At 42.6% G+C, this 16,665-nt stretch overlaps 1 protein-coding gene across 1 annotated transcript; it reads right to left on the reverse strand.

The window, feature by feature from the left end:
* Positions 1-6,004: 6,004 nt before the first annotated feature.
* alkbh8 (alkB homolog 8, tRNA methyltransferase) lies at positions 6,005-14,278 on the reverse strand. The gene is made up of 11 exons (XM_029119988.2): positions 14,134-14,278; positions 13,250-13,484; positions 12,943-13,074; positions 12,549-12,644; positions 12,344-12,448; positions 11,778-11,848; positions 10,223-10,329; positions 9,943-10,103; positions 9,576-9,835; positions 8,483-8,632; positions 6,005-6,869 (listed from the first exon to the last, which is right to left on the reverse strand). The coding sequence occupies exons 1-11, from the start codon at positions 14,266-14,268 to the stop codon at positions 6,108-6,110; spliced, it is 2,214 nt and encodes a 737-aa protein (XP_028975821.2). The 5' UTR covers positions 14,269-14,278; the 3' UTR covers positions 6,005-6,107.
* Between the last annotated feature and the right edge of the window lie 2,387 nt (positions 14,279-16,665).

The following is a 16,665-nucleotide window of genomic DNA, read 5'->3' on the forward strand; positions in this document are numbered from 1 at the left end:
ATTTGGAGGGATTGGCTTAGAGTCCTGCACATTTTTAAAAAAACATATTTTTAAAGAGTATGCAAAGAAAGTCCGTCGGTGGAGGTAATAAGCAGATCAGAATGCACTGACTCTTTCTATAAGTTGGAGGTTACACTTGTTGTACTGCCAGAGGAAGGGTAGGGCAGTCTTTCTACAGTGTGATAGAGGCCTCTAGTGGGCTAAAAGGCAGTTTTATTACCACCAGCTCCATTGAAGGCTTCCATTTATTAGTGATGCCTGCAATGGTGATGCCCTTGCACTCAATGACTCCATAATGTAACCTACATAGGGATACTTTATAATTCTACATGCTCACCTCAGAAATACAAGGCTTTTGTAAGCATGCCTCCTTTAAGATTTCATTGGGGAGTACCCTGTTCCCGCATTCAGTGTATGCCTGCACAATGTATATGATGTCATTCTAGATCTGTGATAAACTCACTGTTTTGGTGAAGTTATGCATGCCCATGACAAGGCCAAAATGCTATTATCATAAGATAAGCAAAAGGCTCAATAATAAATAGGAACTTATTGCAATGATTTTGTCTTGATGTGACCTCAGTAAATAGATTTCAAATGCATTAGACCGTATACCATTTTAATTAATACACTGAGGGCAGGAAAGGCATCTAGTCATCTTGAGTCTTCTGAAAATGTCAAGTGTTTATTTGCAGCCAGACAACTGCAGCAGTCAACAATCGATAGCCAGATAACACACCTAGACAGTAGACTCCAGCCTTAACTGCGTAACGGGCGGTTCAGTCTCAGTGGACTCTAACAGCCGCGGAGGTAATTTAGCGGGGAGACATTTTTCAATTATCATGGGCCTGCTCTGTGAAACAACATCGCCTCTGTCACGACCAAGAGCCCATTACCCTGAGATCCATTCAGCTATTTAAATAGTCTGTTAGACCATATCTCATTAAGATGGGTGGGGGTGGGGGTGGGGGGGTGTGTGTGTGTGTGTGTGTCAATTTCAGGTGCAGCCAACAGAACCAGACTCCCTGACAGCACAAATGGGGTCCTGCATACTGATAGTCAGGATGCACAGCCACAGAACCAAACAATACATTAGACTGGAAGGGGAGTAAAGAGGGATTTGTGGAAGAGAAAAAAACAAAGCAGGGGAGGATAGGATAGGAAAGAGAGGGAGGGTACGGAAGGAGTGAGGAACCCTAACACAGGCAGTGTATGGGAGTATACACTCACCTAAAGGATTATTAGGAACACCTGTTCAATTTCTCATTAATGCAATTATCTAATCAACCAATCACATGGCAGTTGCTTCACTGCATTTAGGGATGTGGTCCAGGTCAAGACAATCTCCTTAACTCCAAACTGAATTTCAGAATGGGAAAGAAAGGTGATTTAAGTCATTCTGAGCGTGGCATGGTTGTTGGTGCCAGGCGGCCGGTCTGAGTATTTCACAATCTGCTCAGTTACTGGGATTTTCATGCACAACCATTTCTAGGGTTTACAAAGAATGGTGTGAAAAGGTAAAAACATCCAGTATGCGGCAATCCTGTGGGCGAAAATGCCTTGTTGATGCTAGAGGTCAGAGGAGAATGGGCCGACTGATTCAAGCTGATAGAAGAGCAACTTTGACTGAAATAACCACTCGTTACAACCAAGGTATGCAGCAAAGCATTTGTGAAGCCACAACACGCGGATGGGCTACAACAGCAGAAGACCCCACCGGGTACCACTCATCTCCACTACAAATAGGAAAAAGAGGCTACAATTTGCACAAGCTCACCAAAATTGGACAGTTGAAGACTGGAAGAATGTTGCCTGGCCTGATGAGTCTCGATTTCTGTTGAGACATTCAGATGGTAGAGTCAGAATTTGGCGTAAACAGAATGAGAACATGGATCCATCATGCCTTGTTACCACTGTGCAGGCTGGTGGTGGTGGTGTAATGGTGTGGGGGATGTTTTCTTGGCACACTTTAGGCCCCTTAGGGCCAATTGGGCATCGTTTAAATGCCACGGCCTACCTGAGCATTGTTTCTGACCATGTCCATCCCTTTATGACCACCATGTACCCATCCTCTGATGGCTACTTCCAGCAGGATAATGCACCATGTCACAAAGCTCAAATCATTTCAATTTGGTTTCTTGAACATGACAATGAGTTCACTGTACTGAAATGGCCCCCACAGTCACCAGATCTCAACCCAATAGAGCATCTTTGGGATGTGATGGAACGGGAGCTTTGTGCCCTGGATGTGCATCCCACAAATCTCCATCAACTGCAAGATGCTATCCTATCAATATGGGCCAACATTTAAAGAATGCTTTCAGCACCTTGTTGAATCAATGCCACGTAGAATTAAGGCAGTTCTGAAGGTGAAAGGGGGTCAAACACAGTATTAGTATGGTGTTCCTGATAATCCTTTAGGTGAGTGTATTGCTTGCAGGAAACTCAGTCAACAACTAAAGACGAGGCAATACGAAGTTGTTTACCGCGTGGAGTTCTTTCAAAACAATAACAATACAAAATTAACAACGAAACATGCTATACCAGCTGAAGTATATCAAATCTTTTTTGAGGAAATCACAGACTGTATGTTTTAACAACTTTAAAAAATGGGAACTGCTTCATCAAGGTCTGCTTCTTTATTATTGAAACAGTATATGGATGGAAAATATATCGTCTTTCAAAAAAAATTCCCTCTTACACTTCAGTGTGATGTAAAGATCACATAGACAATGTTTTTTTTTTAATTTAACTTACTTATCATACAATATTAATCAAACAATATAAGGCAGTTACTTCATTACAGAATCACATGGAATATCTTAGAAAGCAAAGTTTTATGGCAGACATTGAATGAAGTAACAACAAAATATTTGTAATAAAGTATTCGACTGCAGATATAAATATATGGAACATTTATATTTTGATGAATCTCTATTCAATGGATAAAATTGTGTAGTCATCCTTAATGTAAATACTGGAAACTTTTCAGGAAATGTTCAAGTGCTGTCAAAGAAAGCTACAGTGGGGAGAAGTATTTGACACACTGCCGATTTTGCAGGTTTTCCCACTTACAAAGCATTTAGAAGTCTGTAATCTTAATCAGTAATTAATTTGCATTTTATTGCATGAAACCTTCAGGTTTCGAGGCTGTTGCTGGGCAATACAGACTTTCAGCTCCCTCCAAAGATTTTCTATTGGGTTCAGGTCTGGAGACTGGCTAGGCCACTCCAGGACCTTGAGATGCTTCTTACGGAGCCACTCCTTAGTTGCCCTGGCTGTGTGTTTCGGGTCGTTGTCATGCTAGAATACCCAGCCATGACCCATCTTCAATGCTCGAACTGAGAGAAGGAGGTTGTTGGCCAAGCTCTTACGATACATGGCCCCATCCATCCTCCCCTCAATACGGTGCAGTAGTCCTATCCCCTTTGCAGAAAAGCATCCCAAAAGAATGATGTTTCCACCTCCATGCTTCACAGTTGGGATGGTTTTCTTGGGGTTGTACTCCACAGCAAGTGGAGTTTAGACCAAAAAGCTCTATTTTTGTCTCATCAAACCACATGACTTTCTCCCATTCTTCCTCTGGATCATCCAGATGGTCATTGGCAAACTTCAGACGGGCCTGGACATGCGCTGGCTTGAGCAGGGGGACCTTGAATGCGCTGCAGGATTTTAATCCATGACGGCGTAGTGTTACTAATGGTTTTCTTTGAGACTGCGGTCCCAGCTCTCTTCAGGTCATTGACCAGGTCCTGCAGTGTAGTTCTGGGCTGATCCCTCACCTTCCTCATGATCATTGATGCCACACGAGGTGAGATCTTGCATGGAGCCCCAGACCGAGGGAGATTGACCGTCATCTTGAACTTCTTCCATTTTCTAATAATTGCGCCAACAGTTGTTGCCTTCTCAACAAGCTGCTTGCCTATTGTCCTGTAGCCTATCCCAGCCTTGTGCAGGTCTACAATTTTATCCCTGATGTCCTTACACAGCTCTCCGGTCTTTACCATTGTGGCGAGGTTGGCATCTGTTTGATTGAGTGTGTGGACAGGTGTCTTTTATACAGGTAACAAGTTCAAACAGGTGCAGTTAATACAGGTAATGAGTGGAGAACAGGAGGGCTTCTTAAAGAAAAACTAACAGGTCTGTGATAGCCGAAATTCTTACTGGTTGGTAGGTGATCAAATACTTATGTCTTATATACTTATATTAATTATTTAAAAATCATACAATGTGATATTCTGGATTTTTGTTTTAGATTCCATCTCTCACAGTTGAAGAGTACCTATTATAAAAATTACAGACTTCTACATGCTTTGTAAGTAGGAAAACCTGCTAAATCGGCAGTGTATTAAATACTTGTTCTCCCCACTGCATCTATTGTCCCACAATTTATTTGTAATGGTTATTGGTTAAAAATCTGAACAAAAATAACAACTATGGCTAGAAATGTAAGCTGCTGACTCAGGTTTTCTCATATAAATAGAATCTTACTGGATGGCGTTGTGAAAGATGTAATATTGCTAATCTCTCTGGAACACATCCAAATTATAAGTGTACCTTATTTTGCACTGGATCATTAATATTCCTAGGTGTATAAATGGACTGGCAACAATACATCTTAGTTGGAAGTTTGCAAAAAAATATATAACATCCTGAACCTTGGAAAGGTAAATCATTCGATTTATGAGAAAATTACATTCAAAGTCAAAGGGACACGTTGATTGCTAAACAAAATATATTTCAAATATAATGGGAAAGATCAGATAGTCAGTGGACACCAGGTTTGTGGTTAGATGCATTTGTTACTATATAAACAGATGTGCTGATGTGATAAAATCACAGATGTCTCTGAATAGCATAGTTGTTTGATATTTATTTGTTACTGTTGTGGGTGGGGAGAAGAGATAAATAATGAAGAAAGAGGGTGAAGGAGAAAGAAAAGGGAGTAGGGAGTAGGGAGAAATATGAAAACTGGATAGGAAACGGATAAACAGATTATATCTAATTTCCTTTCTTTTTCATAAGATGGACATTTGGGAACCTTCTCTTCTCTTCCCCTTCGTCTATAGTGTTTACATTGCTATTGTTAGTGCCCAAGGACTATGGTGAATCTGTGACTCGGCCAAAAGTATCTGAACACAGTCCATTTGTATTTATCAATCTGCCTTCATCGGAACATGCAAAAATACTTACATGGCCTAAAAAGGTTCTTATAAGCTTTACCCGGCACAGCCAGAAAAGTACTGGCCACCTCTCAAAGCCTGGTGCCTTTCTAGGTTTCTCCTACTAGGGAGTTTTCCTCAGTGACTATGCATCCATTTCTTTATGCTTTTTGTGGTTTTAGGCTGGCTATCCGTATAAGCATACAGATACAAAACTGCTGGTGTAAAAAGGGTTTTACATAATATATTTGGTCAATAGTCTAGCGCCACTATCACTGAGATGAACAGAAGGTGGGGACAAGACGGCACTGGTAGCAAAATACAGACACAGACTAAAGAATGCCACTGCTTACTGACTCCACCTGAAATTGAAGGAATAGTTTAACCTAAAACCAACATTGACTTCTAAAATCAAAATGAAAACGTTTTTTCAGAAGTGACCTTGAACAATTTAAACGCTACAACAACACATCGTTGAAGTTCACAATTTATTTACTTCTACCATTATTTAACCAGACAAGCTGTTTAAGAAAACCAATTCTTATTGAGAGCAATGAATGAGGAGAATGTTATGGGGGAGGCCTCTTAAGGGTTAATTGTCTTTCTCATGCATAGAATGACATAGCTTTCACCTTGGTTTTAGGGGGATTGGAAGAGATCTTTTTGACATTAGTCAGATGCCCTAATCACTAGGCAACCTAGCCATAACACCTTGTAATTAAAGACCTGGGTCTTTACAAGCAATGGAAACTACTTAAAGATGCAATGAAGGAAATCAAACAGGACATTTGGAGAACATTCCTCATTAATATGAAGGCCATTTTGTTCTTTCAATCTATCTTTATTATTTACAATAAGGGACAATAAAACAGATCACTGGCTCGCATAATTGTTTATTTTTTATTTTCATATTCTATGCATCTCATTGACTGAAATCTTAAGTATTTATCGGTCTCTAGTCTTTTCCAGTATAACACACCAATTCCCCTGGTCATGGTAGCTGCACTGTACCATTACTCCTGTAATCCTGGCACACAGTTCCTCTAGCTCCCCCTGCTGGAACACATGATAGAAGCGGTGAAAAACTGGGCAGGGAGCAAGGACAGGGGACTTTGTGTCAATGGGAGGGTCTTTAGTCATTTTGGAGACTCGTCCCCCCTTCTTTATCCCTCCATCCTTGAGGTGCCAGGGCACCAGCAGGTCCTGGGAGTTGAAGGCAGTGCGGTTAGTGTGAACGCTCAGTTTCACTGGACTGTCTTTCACTGGGAGAACCTTGCTGCATTCCATGACCATGCTTGAAGGATCCTGTGCAGGGTTGTGGGAGTCTACAGCATTGCCTGTAAGGCCCTTTTTCTCCTGGTGGTGGTCGTCTGTAGAGTTGCCTGTAAGGCCCCTTGTCTCCTGGTTGTGGTCGTCTGTAGAGTTGCCTGTAAGGCCCCTTGTCTCCTGGTTGTGGTCGTCTGTAGAGTTGACTGTAAGGCCCTTTGTCTCCTGGTTGTGGTCGTCTGTAGAGTTGCCTGTAAGGCCCTTTGTCTCCTGGTTGTGGTCGTCTGTAGAGTTGCCTGGAGGAGCCTGCTCTCTGGTCTCTTTGAGGTATTTGGACCTCTGCTTGTTGTACTCCTGTTCCAGAGCCCACACATAGATCAGAGCCCTTCCTCCTGGCCTCAGAAGCCGAACCAGCTCCTCAACTGCAGCCTGCCTCCTCTCCTGCCAGGACATCAACTACAATTTACACTTGATAAAACATACAGAAAATGTATTGGTAAAAAAAGACTCAAGGTGCATAATCCGAAAATATATTTACAGAATGAAATGTGGTGTGCTTGTTAATCTTTAAAAAAAGAGTTTGATTTTGAAGTTGGGATTGCTTAAATATGTTAAACCGTGAACAGTTAAAGAGATACTAACAGTGGATTGATTTATGCTAATTATTAGTAAAAGCCAAATTGTATACTGTTTAAGGGTTAATTCATGCTAATTATGCAAGTCAAGCTAAATAATAGTCATAGTCAATAAACATTAACACATTTTCAGTTGGGATTGCCCAAATATGTACAACAAGTTGAGTAAATTAACTCACCGCAAATTACACTCATTGTAATAGTGTATCGTTTGTAAACCTTTCATATAACTTCTATTTAGATAGCCTTAAAGCTTTAAAGTTTGTATTTTTGCTTGATTGGCCAAGAGACATGACCATTTTGAATAGAAACTTGTGTCCCTGTGGCTCTCACTTAAACCCCTTTTTAACTTCCGCAAATTTTACATGCATAATTAAAAAAGCATACATAGCATATCAAAAATCCAAATAAAAACAACTCAAATAAGGCCAGTCTGAATATATCAACGTTGGTTTGGAGTGGTTCGCTTGAATAGAGATGCATCCCCATTTAAGTCTATAGTACCCTTTGTCGCATTTCAATGCAGTGTGAGCTCATTTAAATAGTTTGAAAAGTATAAACGATATCTAAACCTTCTTTTCAAACAACCCAAGTTGCAGCAGTCTATACGTTGCACAGTTGGTTGCGTACTGATAGCTGTTAACGATTAGGCAATGTGCTATCTGACTGGGTTGGATACAACATTATGTTGATGACCTTTAGATCCTGAGTTGAACCATGCATGCTGGCCACAGACCTCAGGTCAGGGTGATATGTGAAATACTGACTGTATTCAAAAGGACATGATAAGCAATCAAAATCATTTCAGAATTTGTCACACTGCAGTTGGTTCAGGACAGGCTATTTCAGCTTTCATCTCCCTTATCTGCATGTCTTGTCTGGATTGAGCTCCTACTGAACTTGCAGCATTGTTTCCACTGGCTGTTTTCCACAGTTCATGCAGGATTTCAATGGAGATATGTAATCAGATACTTCAATGTTCCGAGGCTCGTGGGTAGGACCATTGTTAATGAACTGGAAATCGCGATGGACAACATCGAACATGGCTAACTTATTGCGAGGTGACGGAAAACAACTTTCAGAAGCTTCCAACTGAAGGGCAGTTATAAGACATCCAACATGCACTTTTATAGACCTACATTTGTGCACAGACCAGATATCAATACGCACAATTCAGCGCAAGACAGAAGAGGGCAGTTTCGACACCCATATCCGACAATTTAGACCCAAATAACCCTCATCTTTGGCATATTTTTGGTTCCCACCCAGATAAAGTGGTGATTTTTCAAAAGCGGATGGATCTTGTCGCTATGTCGGACAGGACTTTCACGGTTCCAGTTCAGCCGGGATGTACATTTTGGATAAGAGCGTACAGCGTGTGTGACACCTGTGTGAAGGTGGTGTGTGCCGGCGCGAGACCTGTGTGGAGAGGTGGTGTATGACTGCGATAGAGATGCAGGCGTCACAGATGTCACTGCGGAGAGGTACGCTGAGGGCGTCTGACACAAAGGCCTGGAAGCCTCGCTCAGAACAGATCTGGACCAGGGCACAGCTTCGGTCGCAGCCCATCTACACACACACACACACACACACACACACACACACACACACACACACGTCAATACAGCTCACCTACTCATAAGAGCAACTAAAAACACAACTCTATTTAGTCCATATAGCCTACATAGTATGTATAATTGTTTGTGATGGTAATATCCATAACACACAGACACACTTGGTCCACATAATGAAAACCAATGCTGGACAAAAAGCCAGACTGGCCAGCCCCAATAACTCACAGTGGAGCATGAGCATGAGGGAAATTGATAGCAGTAATAATGGTTTCAATAAAACCCCTGTATGGGGGAGGAATGAAATTAGGCTTTACGAGTCATTCGTTTTAGCCTACGGGGAGGGGTCGGGGGAGGGGGGCTGGGGCAAGGCTAATGGAGAGCTTTATCGTCCTTGTCGTGCGCAAGCGCTCACATTCACCTGCAGCCAGACACCGGTCAGCATTAGCATTCCATTAAAAATAGTGAGGTTATCACCAGGGGAAGAATGGGCTCTGCATGTAGCCTGATCCATTTGCACAAAACTAGTGTTGCGTTCATTAGGCTGCGTCATGCTGGGAACATTATGCCGAGATTGTGATTGTGAAAGCTTATGGTATATCTACAGCCAGATGCTTTTATGGCACAATCTATAAAAAAAATAAAAATAATATGTATCTAGCATGAACACGTCTTAATTGTCTTCATTACGTTTTGCTCAGGTGTGAAATGAAAGCTTGTGTGATACAGCCAAGTCTTAAATTGAGAGAAGGAAAAGAAGGAACAATGAACAGGGAATCATCTCTTCCCCTTTTCGAGTTTCCAGATGAGTCAGTCCCCTTCATTCTCTCAGTTTAAGAGACATAACATCTTTTCGGGTATTCCTCAGAAAAGTAGCAGGTGGACTTGGAAAAGGGTTAAGATGGAGCGCATTCATAAACCACCTTCCCAAGACCCCTTACCGCAAACACTTCTGGGTTGACGCCCAGGTACTTCCCATTCCCGCAGCCCACGTCAGCGACAATGCTTCCGGGTTCTAGGGAAGACAGGAAGTGACACACGCGTGGCCAGGGCGAGTGTCGAGTGCTGCTGAAGTGACCGGCGATCTCCTCGTACACGCTGTGCACATACTCCGCCTCCAGGCGGCACGCATCTGTCTGGCTGCGAGGTAGGGAGGGGGGCGAGGGAGGGGCCTGCTGGCTGTCACACGCTGAGGGGTGCGCTGAACGGGGGAGGGACAGGGACGGATGGGTCAGCACAGGTCACAGTACACAGACGAAAACACAACCACGACAATCCCCTCCGCTTGAGACCAATACAGGAGCTCACCGCAGTCACAAGGTGTACGGCGCACATTACGGAAGGTGAGTGAGGTCCTGGTTCCCCGTCTGCTTAGGGTGAGGTTGCTATGGTTACTGAAGTCAGAGGTCACTGCTACAGGGGATTCTGGGTCACAGGCTGGCACCACGTCAAACTTCCTGGGGGTTATCCTGGACAGGCACAAGACAACACTCTTCCCTCTAAAAACTTTTCCTCATATTTATCTTCTCTTCCTCCTTTGTCCCTCACTCCCTCAATCTCCCTCCCTCCCTCCCTCTCTCTCTCTCACCCATGGGTCCACAGGTATCTGCTCTCTCCTTTCATCACTAGGAGACTGCGCCCCGGCAACACCACGGCAACTGAGCGGCCATCAGGATGCCGGAAATCCATTACCGTCTGCAATGAGAGAGAGTGTGATGGAGAACGACAGGAATAAAATTGAAATTCAAGCACCGCTGCACCAGTGTGTGAAGCAGGAACAGATCAAAACATTCTACACATCCAATCCCAGGCCCTATTGATATAGACATCTGCATGCAGACACACACATCCCTCTTCTACCTTTGAGATCCACCAGGGAGTATCAACCAATCAATGGAGCTGCTTGGCTGTGACCAAATCAATCCAGATCCTGACAGCTTCGCTACGCTACAACACTCAGCAATTAATCACACACACACGTACACGCGCACACCTCAATTTAACAGCAACACACCTAAATGTTTACCGACTCATTACCTTAACCTGACAAGTTACTGCTAAACAAAAACATCAGAACGTAGGTCATACCTATTACTCCTAGTCCTCTGACTACTGAAACAAATTTTGTAACTACAGTACAATTAGAGTACAAGCCGGCAACTATCCCTTTTGACTGCCTAGCAGTGCCTACTTTAGTTGTTGCAACAATGAGAGTTTGAACTGCTCAAGAAAGCCTACTTCAGTGCAACATGAGTCATATGCATCCCTCAAGACACTTCCTCAGAGAGACAACACACCACGACACACGATCACTCAAGACTACCAACACAGCTTCGCAAACACAAATATCCACAACTTCAATTATAGAAAACTAACGCCATTGGTCATGACTTGACAACACTTTAACTTCAGGACAGTTCATTTCTCTCCCTCCGTCTGCGTGTTGAAAAGTTCCTTATCATTCTGTCACAGACACGTACGCTCGCATGCTCTGCCTGTAATTGATCTTGTGTCGTAGGACAGGCTGTTGCTAATGGCACCCCTGCACTGCAGGCACAGTCAAACAGATTAGGCGTCGCATCAAAAGCTGCCCTCATGTACAGACAGTGTCTCCCTTGTAGCTCTGAAAAAGAACAACCAAACACTGACATTTGGGACATTGGGATCTCTCTTGTCCCCACTCGCTTTATTCAAAACCTCTTTTTTCCCCGTACATTATTTCATCATTACCGAAAGAAAACAATCTTCAAAGAGGTGCATCATCAATTCAGTCTATGAGATGGAACTCGCCACGGGAGACCTTGTCTGGTGGGATGCTAAGCGTCATTGCGCGGCCCTCTCCGGCAGAAAAGGGCCTTAAACGCAGCTAACCCTCCATTAGACACCAATACCATTATCCTGATGCTGGCGCACACAGAAACTCACACCTCCCCGTCCTCCATCCTTTTAGTTAGTCAGTCACAGACACTCAAACTCTGAGCAACTGAAAAGCTTTTTCAATGCAGACAGAGAAGGAGACAAAAAAAAAAAAACAAGACTAAATGTCCTCGGAGAAAAGAAAGCTGATCAAAGCCATATATCAGACACATACTCTTCAATCACCTCTCTCTGGGATCAATAAACAACATGCACTGCAGATGTACCTTGGCACCCAGGCTTAGGGAGAGGATGGGCTCTTCAAAGGCCGAGTGAGTGTCCACATGAGGAGGAATACCTGACAACGTGAACACAAATAGACTGAAACCATTGGCTCAGTGCCATGCCTTAAAATATCAGAACTAGTATGAACTTATTGTGTTCAACATTATGGTCTCCATGAGCCAAGTATCTAAGGCAGTACTTAGATTTCACATGAATAAGCGTGCCTGACTATATGATTTTGAGACGGGATATGTGCAATAATCCCACACTTAAATGTTGTATTGTTACTAAGGTTTATTTCTTCTAAAACTATAGAAAATGTGTGTTCATTTGAACTTCATCAGTGTGTCCTGAAGTTGATTAGGCTGACCCTTAGCGGCTTGCTGGAACACACCCTTTTGAATTTTATGAGCAATAGTGACCCAGGAGGGCACTCCAAGCAAGTGCATAAGGCAGAGGGGCTGGTTTGGAATTACCAGAATATTTGCAAGCTGCTTCCTGACTGCAAAGCTCTGCCACCCCCAAGTGGTTTAAGAGAGTATTATATTGTGTGGAGGAAATTAAATACCTTGTCCAGCTTGGTACTGGTTAACAGTCAGTTGGTCTGGCATGACTTTGACATGTCGGTCTCTCACACACCTCTCCAGCACAAAGACACATGCCTGCGGAAGACCTGGAAAAAAAAAAACATCTATGCATAAGAAGGAACCACTGGACAGGATAGTTCATACATTGTATCAACAAAATACGGAAACACAAAGGCAGACACAAACCTCCAGGTAGCGGTTTGTCCTTGTCCACATTGTTGTTGTCATAGCGAAACTCATACCCATAGTGCTTCACTCTCCTGTGCTTCAGGGCTTTCTGCACTGCAAGTAAGAAGAAAACAATAAACATGCAGTGAGAAACCAAAAACAGCCCAGGCATACACAGTTGAGAGATTCACTGGCTGAACTACTAGTATTTTAATAGGAATCATTTTGTTGTATATCCCACAATGTAACTCTGCCCAAATATTTTTGGGCATTGCCCCGGACCAACACACCCAATTCAACTCTTGAGGGCCAGATGACGAGTTGACAAGTTTACTGTTGGGATAGCAATAGAGGACTGGAGTTGGGAGCCCCTGATATATGTGTGAAAGGAATTTAAACCCTGCCTGCTCACCAGTGACTTCCTCATCGTGGGACTTCCAGTCAATAGCGTCCAGTAGGAGAGCCTCTTCCTCCAGAGACACAAACTCCTCAACCAGCACCAAGCCTGGTGGCAGGACCGCACACACGCCTGACTCACTGTCCACTGCAAGGAGACGCAGTGGCGCGCGCGCGCACACACACACACACACACACGCACGCACGCATGCACACACACACACACCTTACTATGCGGAGAACAACAACACAGAGTACTTACTACAGAGTGTGATCCCCACAAAAAATGGTCTGTCACTATACAACACTGAGCAAATACCTACCTGTGTCAACATAGCTTAAGTAGAGTGTGACAACCTGGTCCCCACACTGCAGCTGTCGTCCGTTGAGAAGGACGTGCCCTCTCTGGGCGCTGACCTCTGTCCTGTAGGTAACCAGGGCGTATGGTTTGTGGGGGTGCATAATCAGGGTTTCAACATCGCCGCCCTCTCCCAGCACCACCTGAAGCTGCTCACGGCTCACACCGTTGCCTAATCCACCGTTAGCCACCACCAGGCTCTGCAGAGAAATAATATAGTCCTGGTAATGTGGGCCCATGCAGTATATATATATGAAAACTTTTGCTCAACACTCAGATTGTGTTCATATCAGGGCTTCTCAACTCCATGAAATACATCTCAATGAAGATGAGAATATAAATGAGTGATAAGCAAAACACTGATGCAATGACAGTTGATGCGAATGTCAGTGGTTGTACTTGAATTAAGGTTAATAAAAAAGTATACATATCAGCAGAAAAAAGGCATGCGTTTGCAAACAATGGTGAATTGTGAAGACTTAAGGGTTTAGTTACATCTTTAAACAGTATCAACCAACAGCAACCCAATGTACTTTGAGGCTCAGTCAGCCTGTAGTCGTCGCTACAACTCCAATAAACAGAAATCATGACTTACAGATGGTGGAGTTGAAAGGGTTGGTTAGGTTAAAATATTCTGGCTATCCTGGACTGAGTATGTTTGTTTTCTCAGGTAACGAGCCATTCGAGTTAGATTGTATACTACTATTGCATTGGTGTTTCATACAGGAATATCAGAAGTTATTAGTTTAACTTACTGCCTAGCCGCTTCGTTAGCTAACTACTGCCTGACGCTCACTATCTAACGTTAGCTTAATTCACTCAGTGCAAAACAAAGACTAAATTGATTACCTTGGTGGGCTTTGATACTGTGCTAATACCCTCATGTTTCAGTAAAGTATGACTGGCTTTGATTTGTTTTCGGAGAAGTTTCTTCTCCTCTTTACTTCTCCTGATAGCTTTCACGTTTTCTAAGCAGGGCTCCATGTTACCTGCGTCTTGTGAGCAACATTAAAGAAACACTTCCGGGTCACGAAAATCTGGAAATTTTCAGAATAAAAGAGACCAACGAATTATTAAAAAACGGAGATAAATTGAGTTTATTAATTGTTTGAGAACATGTACCTCTCAAAACATTGACAACAATTCTAATATGATCATATTTAAGAGTAATTTCGATAAAAAGTGGGTGTTAGTGGGTGTTAAAACACGTTCCAAGGGTAAAATTCAGACAATGCCAATGACAGAATATGGAATACATATTGCCTCATAACTAATAAACTATTGAATATTCCACAGAGAAAGCAGTGTAGGAAATGTCCAGGAGAATGTGTAGAGTAAGACAAACCTGTCTAATCATGGGGAACAGTGTGCTACATCTAGCAACACAATATTTCCACACCCTCTTTTTCCACAATGCAACTCAATGGATATGAAATACATATTGGCCTATAAAAAAAAAACTATTCTACACGCCGCGGTGAATGTATTGTAGGAAATGTTCAGGAGACTCTATAGAATGATTATATGCAAAGAAATCAAGGGGCACTCTGTATTTGCAATTGTTGCTGGTGTTTTACTCCACCCACCCCATTGGCCACAATGCAACTCAATGGATATGAAATACATATTGGCCTATAAAAAAAAAAAACTATTCTACACACCGCGGTGAATGTATTGTAGGAAATGTTCAGGAGACTCTATAGAATGATTATATGCAAAGAAATCAAGGGGCACTCTGTATTTGCAATTGTTGCTGGTGTTTTACTCCACCCACCCCATTGGCCACAATGCAACTCAATGGATATGAAATACATATTGGCCTATAAAAAAAAAACTATTCTACACGCCGCGGTGAATGTATTGTAGGAAATGTTCAGGAGACTCTATAGAATGATTATATGCAAAGAAATCAAGGGGCACTCTGTATTTGCAATTGTTGCTGGTGTTTTACTCCACCCACCCCATTGGCCACAATGCAACTCAATGGATATGAAATACATATTGGCCTATAAAAAAAAAACTATTCTACACGCCGCGGTGAATGTATTGTAGGAAATGTTCAGGAGACTCTATAGAATGATTATATGCAAAGAAATCAAGGGGCACTCTGTATTTGCAATTGTTGCTGGTGTTTTACTCCACCCACCCCATTGGCCACAATGCAACTCAATGGATATGAAATACATATTGGCCTATAAAAAAAAACTATTCTACACGCCGCGGTGAATGTATTGTAGGAAATGTTCAGGAGACTCTATAGAATGATTATATGCAAAGAAATCAAGGGGCACTCTGTATTTGCAATTGTTGCTGGTGTTTTACTCCACCCACCCCATTGGCCACAATGCAACTCAATGGATATGAAATACATATTGGCCTATAAAAAAAAAACTATTCTACACGCCGCGGTGAATGTATTGTAGGAAATGTCAAGGAAGGTGGATAGAGTAATTATATGCAAAGAAATCAAGGGGCACTCTGTATTTGCAATTGTTGCTGGTGTTTTACTCCACCCACCCCATTGGCCACATTCCAAATAGCTGAATAGCCTTTAGATCCATTATTCTTTTTGTTAAGGGAGGTGATTATCACCACTTGGTGATTACCTAACAATTCAGCCAACGATCTAATGTTGTTGTCAATGACATATATTAACTGGTCATTAACCTGTTGTACCACCTTTAGAGATGTAGGGGAGTCCATAAGACCATTTACAGTGTTATACCTTTTAGATTAGCAAACAAATTTTTACAACAGAGTCAAATCATAACCAATATCCAACTATTACGTACTAGAATAAGTCAACTTATTAGAAGGTTATATGTTATTGCAACTACATTCCAGCCTTAGCTTAATTTGTAAAAAGAGTATGTATTTGTCCTTATATTGAAAGATACATGTTTTAAATGAGACAGTGAGGAAAGAAAATATTTCATCCCCTGTTGATTTTGTACAAAAGACACCTGTCCACAGAAGCAATCAATCAATCAGATTCCAAACTCTCCACCATGGCCAAGACCAAAGAGCTGTCCAAGGATGTCAGGGACAAGATTGTAGACCTACACAAGGCTGGAATGGGCTACAAGACCATCACTAAGCAGCTTGGTGTGGAAGGTGACAACAGTTGGTGCGATTATTCGCAAATGGAAGAAACACAAAAGAACTGTCAATCTCCCTCGGTCTAGGGCTCCATGCAAGATCTCACCTCGTGGAGTTGCAATGATCAGGAGAACAGTGAGGAATCAGCCCAGAACTACACGGGAGGATCTTGTCAATGATCTCAAGGCAGCTGGGACCATATTCACCAAGAAAACAATTGGTAACACACTACACTGTGTAGAACTGAAATCCTGCAGCGACCCCAAGGTCCCCCTGCTCAAG

This window comes from Esox lucius, chromosome 1, assembly GCF_011004845.1.
Source record: "Esox lucius isolate fEsoLuc1 chromosome 1, fEsoLuc1.pri, whole genome shotgun sequence".
NCBI classification, from domain to species: Eukaryota; Metazoa; Chordata; class Actinopteri; order Esociformes; family Esocidae; genus Esox; species Esox lucius.

Bases quoted from the DNA above. Each gene is read 5' to 3' on its own strand.
- alkbh8 (XM_029119988.2), bottom strand. From the start codon at position 14,268: ATGGAGCCCTGCTTAGAAAACGTGAAAGCTATCAGGAGAAGTAAAGAG. The intron at 12,645-12,942 runs GTGAGCAGGCAG...TCTTACTTGCAG, and splicing joins CCACGATGAGGAAGTCACTG to TGCAGAAAGCCCTGAAGCAC. The intron at 11,849-12,343 runs GTATTTAATTTC...TCACGTTGTCAG, and splicing joins CCAGTACCAAGCTGGACAAG to GTATTCCTCCTCATGTGGAC.